This window comes from Callithrix jacchus, chromosome 5 (assembly GCF_049354715.1).
Source record: "Callithrix jacchus isolate 240 chromosome 5, calJac240_pri, whole genome shotgun sequence".
NCBI classification, from domain to species: Eukaryota; Metazoa; Chordata; class Mammalia; order Primates; family Cebidae; genus Callithrix; species Callithrix jacchus.
In genome coordinates this window covers 25,055,472-25,068,997 of record NC_133506.1, presented here as the reverse complement: position 1 = coordinate 25,068,997, position 13,526 = coordinate 25,055,472, and the positions used below count along the sequence as shown (strand labels likewise).

Genomic DNA, 13,526 nt, shown 5'->3' with positions numbered 1-13,526 from the left:
GGCATCTCTTCAGCTCTGTCCAAAAGAGACAGCTGGTACAAAGTGCAAAACTGTGGGTTTCTCCGATGTTGTTTTAGTTCATGTGAACCAACCTCACAAGCTCCAAAAGACCTCATGGGAACTCAGTGGGAATTTGGTCTTTCCTTTGTTTTTGTTTTTTGTGTTTTGTGTTTTTGAGTTGGATCTCGCTCTGTTGCCCAGGCTGGAGTACAGTGGCTCCCATCTTGGCTCGCTGCAGCCTCTGCCTCCTGGGTTCCAGCGATTCTCCTGCCTCAGCCTCCCAGGTAGCTGGGCTTACAGGCACATGCCACCATGCCTGGCTAATTTTTGTATTTTTAGTAGAGATGGGGTTTCATCATGTTGGCCAGGCTGGTCTCAACCTCCTGACCTCAGACGATCAGTCTGCCTGCCCTCCCAAAGTGCCAGGATTACAGGTGTGAGCCACGGTGCCGGACTGGTCTTGCCTTTGAGCTGTGAGTCTTGTATTTTTGCTATTGGTTCTTACAAGTAAATGTTGTATTTCGGCCAGAAACCAAGATATAGACACCTAATATAAATATGACAGATAATTGAATGAGGGGTATGTTTGTTTGCAATCCAGTTATACCAGGCCATGACCAATTTAAAGATTTATCTGCATCCCCAGAACTTTTGTTGGAGAATTGTAGCTATTATACTGACGAGGTGGGCAAAGACAGTGAGACAGAGATTCAGTGTTCACCTGCACCACCCCCCACGCCCCATCCCTTCCTTTCCCCTGCAACTACTGAGCGAACATGGTGTCTAAGGAGAGACTCAAAACCCAAAGAAACATAGAAACAGAGAAACAAGAACCTGAAAATTTCTTACATTAATATCCAAGTAGATGAAAGAAAAGATTAGGACTTCTTTGGCTGTGATTTCACCCAAGAAAGAAATCAGAGCGGGGAGAGAGAGAGGAAGGGAGTGTTAGTTAAATGGTGTCTTATTGAAGACTAGAAGGGAGAAATTGACCTGTGCAGAAAAAACTCCAGTAACATTTTGTGAAAACATCTCAGCAAACAAGTGGCTATTTTCAATCCAAATTATCTTAGGTGGGGTTTGGAAGTGGCTTCCCATCAAATGGTTTATCGAGGGAGGGCTGTAAGAGGAGCCTGTGAGGGCAGAGGCTGAGCATGGGTTGTGCTCTTAGCTTGAGTCCAACCTCCACCTCATCCCAGGGGGGACTGGGAGTGTGAATGGACTCCAGGGTGGACCTGCTACAGGCAAGGTGGGGGCAGGGACCTTTTTGCCCCCGTTTCTGACATTGGCTGAGGGCTGCGTCTGACCTGACTCCTAAGCATCTGGAAGGTCACTTGCCCAGTGCTGATTCCTGAAAGAAGGGGACAGCCAGAAGCAGTTAGCTGCCACCAATGACAGCTGGGGACACGCAGTGACTCAGAAAAGCGGTCTGGATGGGAAGCCAGCAGCAGCCACTATGTAACTGAGGGAATTGCTGTACTTCAGTGAAGTGGACAGGGTCACTGAGGCCAACACGGGCAATTCTGCTGCTGACCAACCCAAAATAGAGAGAGGGGCATGAGCTTCCAGAAAATGAATGTGTATTCAGTTCACAGCCTGTGAAAACCATCATGGGCCTGTTTTTATAGGATATTGCTTTGGATTTAAGTGTTTTACATTGAACAGGCTAGGAAGCTTCCTAAGAATGGCTCTCTGTTGAAGTAAATGATTTGCTTTGGGAGGAGAGGGAGGAGAGCTGCATTTTAGAAGAAAAAATAATAACCAGTCCTCCCTACTCAAACTGTGGCCCTCGGACCAGCAGTGCCAGAGTCCCCAGGAGCAAGCATGCAGGAAGTGCAAGCTTCAGAGTGCCCAATGTGCCAGGCCCATCATTCAAGTCCAGCGTTTATGGAAAGTGTTTTATTTCAGTCATTTGTAAAGTGACTATGTATTCTGTGAAATAATTCAGACAATATAAAAAGCTGCAGAGAAGACAGTGTAAAGGCTCATAAACAGGTGAGAAGGGCACACACATCCTCTGGCTCCGGGCTAAGACTTTCTAAGACTTTGCAGGAAGCTGTGTGGCCCAGGGAGGTCATAAACCCTCATTGGTTATGACTTTACAACACCGGCTGGAATAAAGGAGGCGGTTCAGGGCTCCTGTCATTCCTGGGGAAGCTTCTGAGTTCCACCAAGAGAAGCTGAGGAATTCCAATTTTGATATCAGGGAGGTGGGGAGGGGGCACCAGCCGCACCCTCTAGGGCGCCTTCTGGCCTTATCTTCCATGGAGGAGGGGGGCTACATTCAGAGGGAGGAGAAGGCACACAAATCCCATCTTGATTAAAGAGGAGAAAACAATGGTGTCTTTGTTTGGTGCCTAAGGGAAGAATTGACTAGATTGGGAAAAATGCAGATTGAGAGATGTTAGTAGTGGCGCAGACGGAGAAGAAAGAATCAAGTCACTTCCACCCCTACTGGCCTGAATGCTGTCATGGGGAATTGCCTGGTCCGGTTAATAAACCCTTTCCTCATTGTTTTATTTTTAATTTGTATTTTATCTTAATTTATTTTTTAGCTAAAAAGGTAATATGCTCATTAGGAGATAAAAGGACAAGAAAAATTTAAACTCCCTTCACAGGCCAAGCCCCATTTCCACCATTTAATTTTTTTCCCAAAAGGTTTTAATACATATTGCTTTTTTCATACAATATATATCTTGGAGCTGGGTGCGGTGGCTCACACCTGTAATCCCAGCACTTCGGGAGGTTGAGGCAGGCGGATCACTTGAGGTCAGGAGTTCGAGACCAGCCTGGTAGGCATGGTGAAACCTCATCTCTACTAAAAATACAAAAATTAGCTGAAATTGGTGGTGGGTAATTGTAATCCCAGCCACTTAGGAGGCTGAGGCAGGAGAATTGCTTGAACCTGGGAGGCAGATGCTGCAGTGACCTGAGATGGCGCCACTGCACCCTAGCCTGGGCAACAGAGTGAGACTCTATCTCAAAATAATAATAATAACAATAATAATAATAATAATAAAGAAGGCCAGGCATGGTGGCTCACGCCTGTAATCCCAGCACTTTGGAAGCCGACATGGTAGGATCACCTGAGGTGGGGAGTTCGAGACCAGCCTGACCAACATTGAGAAACCCCATCTCTATTAAAAATGCAAAATTAGCTGGATGTGGTGCCGCATGCCTGTAATTCCATCTACTCCAGAGGCTGAGGCAGGAGAATCGCTTGAACCTGGGAGGCGGAAGTTGCAGTGAGCCGAGATCATACCATTGCACTGGAGCCTGGGCAACAAGAGCAAAACTGTCTCAATAATAATAGTAATAATAATAAATAATAACAAAATTTCCAGCATCAAGGGACTGTGCTTTTTCTGTTCCCCAATTGATGACATTTGTTTCCATTTGCAGATATCGTTCCTCCCTCCTTCCCTCCCTTCCTTACTTCCTTTCTTTCCTTCTTTCTTAACCTCCCTCGCTTCTTCCTTCCTTTCCTTTTTTCTTTTTCTCTTTCTCCTTTTCCTTCCTTCCTTTCTTCTTCCCTTCCTTCCTTCCTTTCATTTCAGGCAATCCTACCACGAGTATATCCTGTATATCCTTTGCCTCCCTGTGTGTCTTCCTGTAGGTTAATTTCCCCGATGCGGAATTGCTGGATAAATACACTGTGATTTTTTTTTTATGGCCAAATTGCCTTCCGAAGAGGCTGCCTAAGTGTCCACTCCCACAGCATGCCCATAAAAACCTTCTCACTGAAGTTCAGCTTCGGATAAGCTTCAGTAAAGGAACAGTTGAGCAAGGAAAGCAACTGGAAAGTTTCAGTAGTGAAGAATTTTCCTTGGGGACGTGTGGCATGGAAGCTTGATTTGCTATCAGGAATAAAACATTTGAAAACAACAAACTCTTTTTGATAACCCAATAAACAATATGTTTCACACTAGGTAGGACAGGTTGATGGTACAGAATTCAAAAGGGCAGATGGCGAAAGCAGTCCCCTCTCTCCTCCGCCAGCCACGTTTAAAAAATATATCCTTTTCGGCCTGGCGTGGTGGCTCATGCCTGTAATCCAAGCACTTTGGAGGCCAAGGCGGGTGGATCACCTGAGGTTGGGAGTTCAAGACCAGCCTGACCAACATGGTAAAACCCCATCTTTATTTAAAACAAAACAAAACAAAAACAACCTTTTCTTTTGTTGTGAAATAAATAATACATACAAAAGTATACATATGGTACAGTTTAAAGACAAATCTGCAAAATACTCATGTGTAGCCTGCTTATTTTTGTTTTGTTGTAAGATAGAGTCTCACTCTGCTACCCAGGTTGGAGTGTAGTGGCGCCATCTCAGCTCACTGCAACCTTCGTCTCCCACATTGAAGTGGTTCTCCTGCCTTAGCCTCTCAAGTAGCTGGGATTACAGGCACCCACGACCATGCCCAGCTAATTTTTTTTTGTATTTTCAGTAGAGACGGGGTTTCACCATGCTGGCCATGCCGGTCAGCAGCTAGCTTATGAATGGGGCTTATCTGCCTGATGTGGAGCTGTATCCCATTGAGAACTTAGTCTATCTCCACGAATCCTCAGAGCAGCTGTGCAAGACCTATGACACCCTGTGGCCGGTGAGGAAACGGCCTTTCAGGCTGGAGCAGCTGCTCCTGTTTCAGTCGATGCAAGGCAAATCTGCAGCCTGGCTTTTCAGTGGCCTTGGACTCACTGTCATGTGGGTGTCAGGAGGCTGGTGATGCCTAGTGGACAGGTGATGCTCTTCAGTCCCCGAGTCCTGTTTTAGACACAGGTGTGATTGGCCTTTGCTTGAGAGCACAAGATGGGTGAACCTCAGTGGTGGCAGGGGCCTCAGCATCAGTCCCTCTTGCTCAGGACTCTCTCTAGCTACCGTTGTCCCCCTGAGTGTGTGGGTAATGGGGGTGTTCCGGGAGAGAAGTGCTTGTTCTTAAGCCTAGACAGGGTCACTAGGGGGCTGCTGCATGGCAAGGCCTGCACCAATGAATGAGGGGTGAATGGTGGCGTTTACAATAGAAAATGGGGTAGCAGAAGTGCTGGGGCACCAAGCAGAGAATTTGACAAAGTCAGAAGTGCCATAACTAGAGCTTCTGGGCCTATGTCTACTTTCCTTCTCTGCCTGCAACTTACTCATCCTCCAAGCCAGGCTCCAAGTCTGCTCCCTCCCTGGAAACAAAGTCCCCACTGCCATCATCTCTGTTGTTCATATGATGCAGGGCTTTGGAATCTTCTAGCCTTTGCTGTCCAGGCCTTGCTGGGTGCTCTGCTCTGAGAAGATGCTCAGAGGATGTGTTGAGTGAAGAGAGGAAGGAGACGTGGCCCTGTGCACATGGGGCAATGGCCGGGCTGGCCTCTCCTGGGGGCAGATCACCTTTGAGGATGGGAACCTCCAGGAGTGTGTTGCATTCAGGTTAAGCCTGATATAAGTGTGCCAGCTTCCCCATATTTTTAGTTTGGATGTTTTAAAACAGCAGTGGGTTATTTCTACTAACTAGGGAAAGGAGCAACTAGTCTCTGGGTGATGAGCTGAAGGTTTGAGATCAGGTTTGCCACTTGATCTGCTGGGTAGTGGGAGCCAGCTGCTTGCTGCCACGTGGGCCCAGAAGGCCGGAAAACACAGAATCTGCATTGCAGTGCTGACGTGAATGCTAAATGGGCACATTCCTTAGGAGAGAAGCCTGTAGCCCTTGCCCGGGTGGAAAACTAGTCCCAAAGATGTGACCTTTCTTTCCTGGAACCAATAGGGTTCATCCGATCATTAAATATTTTGATTTTAAATTATTGCCTTAAAGCATTTTTAACCTTGATCGGTGAGGTGTTTTGTTTTTGGTTTTGTTTTGAGACAGGGTCTCTCTGTCACCCAGGCTGGAGTGCAGTGGCATGATCATGGCTCACAGTAGCCTTAAATTGCTGGGTTCAAGTGATTTCTCCAGCCTTAGCCTCCTGAATAGCTGGGATCACAGGGGCATGCTGCCATGCCCAGCTGATATTTTACTTTTTGGTAGAGATGGGGGTCACCCCCTGTTTGCCAGATTAGTCTTGATTTCCTGGGCTCGAGCAATCCTCCTGTCTTTGCCTTCTGAAGTGCCAGGATTACAGGCGTGAGCCATGCACCCATCCTAGAATAGTTTCAAGAGAAAAGGTGGGAGATTCATTGTCATTCCACTGCCCAGAAGGAACCACAGTTAATATGAAAATTATTGTTAATTAATTTTCATCCTGGCAGGTGGCTGGAGATGGGAAGTAGTACAGGCAGGGATGCAATGGCAAGTGTACCCTCCAGACCTTCTCTCCAAAACCCCCGGTTTATGTTTCAGAAAAATGTACACCCGTGCATATGCCAATGAAAATGTGCATTTATTTAGAACACTCGTTTTCATACTTGGCTGCACACTAGAGCCTCCTGGGGAAGCTTTTAAAAATTCTCCTGCTCAGGCAACACCCAGAGATGACATATATTTATTAATCTTAACATACATATGTAGGCCGGGTACAGTGGTTCACGCCTGTAATCCCAGGACTTTGGGAGGCCGAGGCAGAGGTCAGGAGTTCAAGATCTGCCTGGCCTACATTGGTGAAACCCCATCTCTACTAAAGAAATACAAAAGTTAGCCAGATGTGGTGGCAGGCACCTGTTGTTTCAACTACCTGAGAGGCTGAGGCAGGAGAATTGCTGGAACCCAGGAGGTGGAGGTTGCAGTGAGTTGAGATTGTGCCACTGAACACCAGCCTAGGAGACAGAGCAAGACTCTTCAAAAAGTAAAATGAAATAAAATATATATGTACATATATATAATTTGTAGAAAACATGAAGGCTCACAAGAAACTTGAGAGTTAAGACTAGAGAAGGAAACGTGCATGGGGTGACAAGGGGATCTTTTCTGTTTTATTTTTTAATTTACTGCTATTTTCACCATAAAACTGGGGGTACATTACTTTTAAATTTAAACAACTATTAATAGAAACCTTTTATTATTTATTTTATTTATTTATTTATGTTGAGACAGGGTCTTACTGTATTGCCCAGGCTGGAGTGCAGTGGCATGATCTTGGCTCACTGCAACCTTTGCCTGCCGAGTTCAAGTGCTTTTCTTTCCTCTTTCTCCCAAGTAGCTGAGGTTACAGACATGGGCCATCATGCCAGGCTAATTTTTGTATTTTTAGTAGAGACAAGGTTTCACTGTGTTGGCCAGGCTGATGGCTGATCTCGAACTTCCAACCTCAGGTGATCTGCCTGTCTTGGCCTCCCAAAGTGCTGGGATTGCAGGCATGAACCACCGCACCCAGCCTATTTTTTATATTTTAATAAAAGGTAACTATTGGGGCCAGGTGCAATGGTTCATGCCTGTAATCCCAGCACTTTGGGAGGTCAAAGTGGGCAGATCACCTGAGGTTGGGAGTCCAAGACCAGTCTGGCCAACATGGTGAAACCCTGTCTCTACTAAAAATACAAAAATTAGCTGGCTGTGGTGGCTGGTGCCTATAATCCCAACTACTCAGGAGGCTGAGGCAGGAGAATTGCTTGAACCTGGGAGGTGGAGGCTGCAGTGAGCCGAGATTGTGCCACTACACTTCAGCCTGGGCGATAGAGGGAGATCAGTCTCAAAAAAATAAAATATTAAAAATGAAACTGCAGCTTCCTAATCCCAGCCCCTGACCTAATCTGTACAGGGTCTGTGGGTTTCTCCAGGTGGCATCCCTTCTGTCTCTAGATTCTAGGAAGGTCTTGTGGCCGTGGCTGTGGCCCCTTCGTGCTCCATGTACCCCAGCACCATATTCTCCCTCTCTCAGCTTCCATGTTATGTGACGTGTGTCTCCTTCACAGCCATAATCCTCTCTTTGAGAGCCTAAGTTAGACCTTACTATGGTGATTTCTTAATTTCATTTATTTATTTACTTACTTATTTTATTTTATTTTTTTGAAGCGGAGTCTTGCTCTGTTGCCCAGGCTAGAGTGCAGTGGCACAATCTCAGCTCACTGCAACCTCTGCCTCCTGGGTTCAAGCGATTCTCCTGCCTCAGCCTTCCCAATAGCTGGGATTACAGGCATGCGCCATCATGCCTGGCCATTTTTGTATTTTTAGTACAGATGGAGTTTCACCATGTTGGCCAGGCTGTCTGGCACTCCTGACCTCAGGTGATCCACCCACCTCAGCCTCCCAAAGTGTTAGGATTACAGGTGTCAGCCACTGCGCCCAGCCAATTTCATTTATTTTTGTGCAAGGTTTAGTATTGGACTCTGCCCACAACTAAAGCCCAATAAAACTTGCTGATATGCTCTACGGGAATTTCCTAGAATCTGTCATGTGAGATTTCAGCTTAGTGTGTTTGCTTCCGTGACACACCAGCCTCAACCTTTACAAAAAAAACCAAAAATCAATTTTGATTTTTAGATTCAGGGGGTGCACGTACAGGTTTGTTTTTATGGGTACATTGCATGGTGCTGAGATTTGAGGTTTGGATGATCTCGTCACCCAGTTAGTACCCAATGGGGAGTTTGTCAGTCCTCGGCCCCTCCCTCTGTCTGCCCTCTGGTAGTCCTCTGTGTCTGTTGTTCCATCTTTAAGTCCCAACCTTCTTTTTGAGTGTGAACCTCCTGTTCAGCCACTGGCTCAAGGGGCGACCTTTGCCGGTGTAGGGCACTGAGCTGGGTGTGCTCTGAGGTCTCTGCCCTGTTACCTTACCTGACCTCAGGCAAGACCACAACCAGAATCTTAAAGACCTTAATTGGTGGCTCCTAAAAGCTAATTTAAACACTGGGATATCCAGCGACGTTTGTTAAAAATAGATTCCTGATTCCTACCCCAGACCCCACTGAGTTGGTCTTAGGAGAAATGAGTTAAAATTTTCTTTCTTTTTTTCTTTTTTTTGAGACGGAGTCTTGTTCTGTAGCCCAGGCTGGAGTGTAGTGGCACAGTCTCGGCTCACTGCAACCTCTGCCTTCTGGGTCCTGGTTCAAGCAATTTTCCTGCCTCAGCCTCCCAAGTAGGTGGGATTACAGGCACATGCCACCATGCCCAGCTAGTTTTTTTTTTTTTGAGACGGAGTTTCACTCTTGTTACCCAGGCTGGAGTGCAATGGCGCGATCTCGGCTCACCGCAACCTCTGCCTCCTGGGTTCAAGCAATTCTCCTACCTCAGCCTCCCGAGTAGCTGAGACTACAGGCTGCGCCACCATGCCCAGCTAAATTTTGTATTTTTAGTAGAGGTGGGGTTTTACCATATTGACCAGGATGGTCTCGATCTCTTGACCTAGTGATCCACCTGCCTCGGCCTCCCAAAGTGCTGAGATTATAGGCGTAAGCCACCGCGCCCGGCCTAGTTTTTGTATTTTTAATAGAGGCAGGGTTTCACCATGTTGGCCAGGCTGGTCTTGAACTCCTAACCTTGCGATCCACCCGCCTTGGCCTCCCAAAGTGCTGAGATTACAAGGGTGAGCCACCGTGCCCGTCATGAGTTAAGATTTTCAAAAGCTCTCCAGGTGATCCTAAGACTCTGGCAAGTATGTAAAATACTGTACTGTCCAAGCTCATCTAAATATTCTGTCGCACACACAGAGTCTATGTTTATGCTCTTTGTCCGAGATTCTGTCACACACATCAGTGTGAGTAATCATGGAGGTAGGAGAGGCAGTTCTTTGATGAGGCTGCTCTATGTCGTACCTGCGAAATCTCAGCTAGAGGGCAGGTCCCACTAATGTAGCCCAATTCTAACGCCAGCACAAGAGCTTATTTGGAAATGATTTTCGTAACTACAACAGACGCCTCAGTGTCCTGCCGATGGCCTGGGCATCTGCCATTTCTGGGCACACCTGTCCAGGTGGCGACTGCCCACGCTGCACCTCTGCCTGAGGGATTTCCTGATGATCCCGGTCTGTCTGCACAAGGCAGGCAGAAGTGCTGGGAATGGAGAATCACAGCCACCCAGGAGCAGCTGGCAGCCAATGACTCACCCCAGCTCCTGGAGGGGCAGGATGATGCCAAGTGTGTGCCGAACTGTCTCCCTGCATTGTGCAGAAGGACTGGACCCTAGTTGCCCACCACATGACTGGCTGGGTAGCTCCCCCTGGACTGGACCCTACCCCTCCCTGCCCCACATCTTTGCTCCAGTGTAGGTTCTTCCCGGGATCTCCTCTCAAGTAAACTACTTGTATTGCAATTTTTGTTTCAGGTTCTGTTTCTGGGAAAACCCAGTTAAAAAAAAAATTTGTTTTTGAGATGGAGTCTCATTCTGTCGCTGAGGCTGGAGTGCAGTGGCTCAATCTTGGCTCACTGCATCCTCCACATCCTGGGTTCCAGTGATTCTCCTGCTTCAGCCTCTCGAGTTGCTGGGACACGTCCGGCTAGTTTTTTGTATTTTTATTAGAGACGGGGTTTCACCATGTTGGCCAGGCTGGTCTTGAACTCCTGACCTCAAGTGATCTGCCCGCCTCGGCCTCCCAGAGTGCTGGGATTACAGGCATGAGCCACTGCCGCCAGCCAAAATTAAATTTTTTTTTAAAGTTTACTTTGCCCACAATAATGAAAACATTAAGGTGGGCCCGTTGAAAGAATAAAACTCTTCCAGGTAGTGCTTTGTGGTTTTTTTCCCATGTTGGCATCCGTTTGTGTTAGGTTTGCTCAGGTGGATGCTATGATCCTTTGTAGATGGTTTTGTCTCCTGCTCTAACCGTTGTCCTCATGCTGCCGTGAATCCTTGGTCAGCATGACTTTACTGGCTTCACAGTTGGGTTGTTCTGACTTGGCTGTGACCAACCGATGCTGTGTCTGCCCCTTGTCCTTGCAGGCATTCGTCCCTACAAATGCAATGTCTGCAATAAAGCCTTCACTCAGCGCTGCTCCCTGGAGTCCCACTTGAAGAAAATCCATGGGGTGCAGCAGCAGTACGCCTATAAGCAGCGGCGGGACAAGCTCTACGTCTGCGAGGATTGCGGCTACACGGGCCCCACCCAGGAGGAACTGTACCTGCACGTGAACAGTGCCCACCCGGGCAGCTCATTTCTCAAAAAGACGTCTAAAAAACTGGCGGCGCTTTTGCAGGGCAAGCTGACATCCGTACACCAGGAGCATACAAGCCTGAGTGAGGAGGAGGAGAGGAAGTGAGAAGGAAGGGGAGGACGGATGTTCACACTGCCATGTATGTCTACGTGGATTTTTCGTTTTCAGCGTCCCCCACCCCACTGGCTCTTCTTAATTAGAAATGTCCAGTTCACCTCTGTGTCCTTTTGGAACATCAGCAGTCGGATCCGTTCCAAGATTGTCAGTTCCCGTGGTGCCGTCAGGCCCTGTAACTCGTGTCCTGTCTGGTGCACTTGCTCACATTCGCCAAAGTCTGTTTTCCATGATCCTGATGGCCAAGAACGCCGTGCGGGACTTTTTTTTTTTCTCAAGGATTTTCACACATGGAGGGAGAGGTATTTCTTAGAGCAATCATCATTTTATGGTGCCTTGAAATAAAAATACTTCTACTTGAAATGCTGTTTAAGCAAGGAAAATGAATTTTGTTATTCTGAAAGAGTTTACAGAAATTATTTTAATAAATGAAATGTTCTTGTGAAGCTTTCAAAGGCAAAGTGGAGCATTGACCCACAGCTCTCTGTTCAGAGCTTATTGTGTGATGTTTCGTTTCAGGTTATTGAGATGGGGAGGTTGATTATGTTGTATTAGTGGTGTGGGTTTGAAGAAGCAGATCTTTCTTTTTTTTTTTGTTTTTGAGACAAGTTCTCACTCTGTCGCCCAGGCTGGAGTGCAGTGGTGTGATCATGGCTCACTGCAACCTTGACCTCCCAGGCTCAGGTGATCCTCTCCCACTTCAGCCTCCCAAGTGGCTGGGACTACAGGTGTGTGCCACTATGCCCAGCTAACTTTTGTATTTTTTTTTTTGTAGAGATTGGGTTTTGCTATGTTGTCCAGGCTGGGATCAAATCTTGAGTGTTGGGTGGAAAAACAAATAGCTGATTAGAAAACCCTGCACTAAGGGTTGGCTCATGCAGGCTGGTGGGCAGAGACACCTGGGTGGCATGGCAGGGAGCTCAGCTCTAGGTTGCAGGCTGGTGGGCAGAGACGCCTGGGTGGCATGGCAGGGAACTCAGCTCTAGGGCCTCTTTTTAGGGCCTGGTCTCCTTCTCTGCAGAGGTCTTGGCTTTCTTCAGTTAGGATGCGCTGGCTGAAGCCTCTTCTCCCTCCCTTGAATGGGCTCTGGGGCCGACCCTGGAGCATGAGAAATGCTGACTCCTCACGTGCAGGAGAGATAACAGTGTCAGGAGTTCCCTCGGGGTTCGTGACAGCTGAGTGCAGTGACTTCTGCTACCTCCGTCTCCTCACCTTGGAGGCCTGTGTCAGAGCCACGGAAGGCGAGGCTCTGATAGGGCAAAATGTGGGCAGCTGGCCACGGGGGGAGAGGGGGAGGTTTCCTCATCCTGCCTGCCTCAGGAGGTATTTGCCGCAGGCTGGGAGCTGCTACCTGAATTGAGTAGGAAGTTCAGATCACCTACACCCCAGTCACCTACACCCCAATCACCTACACCGATTACCTACATCTTCATCATCTACACCCCATCACCTACACCCCAACCATCTATACCCTGATCACCTGCACCCTGATTACCTATACTCCATCACCTACACCCCAACCATCTACACCCTGATCACCTGCACCCTGATTACCTACACTCCATCATCTACACCCCGACCATCTATACCCTGATCACCTGCACCCTGATTACCTATACTCCATCACCTACACCCCAACCATCTACACCCTGATCACCTGCACCCTGATTACCTACACTCCATCACCAACACCCTGTTGTCTTTTCTTGCCCACTCCTGGGCACCATCTGGGCCACTCCTTGGTCTAGGGAAACATTGCTAGACCCTTGTCTTGTTTCCTCCCTCTCTGCTTCCTCTCCTCTTCTTTCCTTTCCCCTCCCTCCTTTCCTTCCACCTTCTCTCCTTCTCTCCCACATTGTGCACCAGGCATTATGCCAAGATCTGGACATTTTAAGTGGCATATTCTATAGCTTGAGCCAACATTTCTCTTCCAATTCAATGCTTTTGTTTCAGAAGGAAAGGAAACAAACTCTTTTTGGGCAGTGAGCTAGGTAGGCCTCACTGGGCAGATGTTTTCTGGGAGAATTCTCAGAGCACCCCTGGGGTCACAACCCTGTTTCTACGAGTAGATGAGGCAACTGCAGAGGCTGTTTTCTGGAGGTCAGAGGCAGAGGCCAGGAATCCTGAGTCTAGTCAGAATGCCTCAATTTCCCTCTCTCCTCACCCTCTCTTCAAAAAAGAAAGCAAAGGCTTCAGGCTGGACTGGAACCATACAGAGGCAGGTATGAGACCAGGGCTGACTGGGCGGGGGTGGGGAGAGTTCCTTGCCTCTCTGCTGCTTGGACTGGCAAGGTTCAGGGGCCATGGGGCCCTGCCCTGCCTCATCTGAAATTCCAGGTTCCTGGGATGAGGCTGTAGCACAAAACAATCTAAATGACCCCATTCAGGCAGCAGCAGCAGCAGAGGTTGA

General features: G+C 47.9%; 1 protein-coding gene across 11 annotated transcripts in view; it reads left to right on the top strand.

Annotated features, from left to right (window-relative positions):
• Window positions 1–13,526, top strand: part of OVOL2 (ovo like zinc finger 2) — a 63,546-nt gene that overhangs the window by 25,060 nt on the left and 24,960 nt on the right. For 10 of the 11 annotated variants that reach the window (XM_035298426.3, XM_078371430.1, XM_078371433.1 and 7 more), the window contains one exon: window positions 10,791–11,479. The exons of the other annotated variant lie outside the window; for it this stretch is intronic. In XM_035298426.3, the coding sequence (XP_035154317.1) occupies window positions 10,791–11,107 (317 nt within the window). In that variant the 3' untranslated portion in view covers window positions 11,108–11,479. Of the gene's footprint in view, window positions 1–10,790; window positions 11,480–13,526 lie in introns of those variants that run through there. 11 annotated transcript variants of the gene reach the window in all.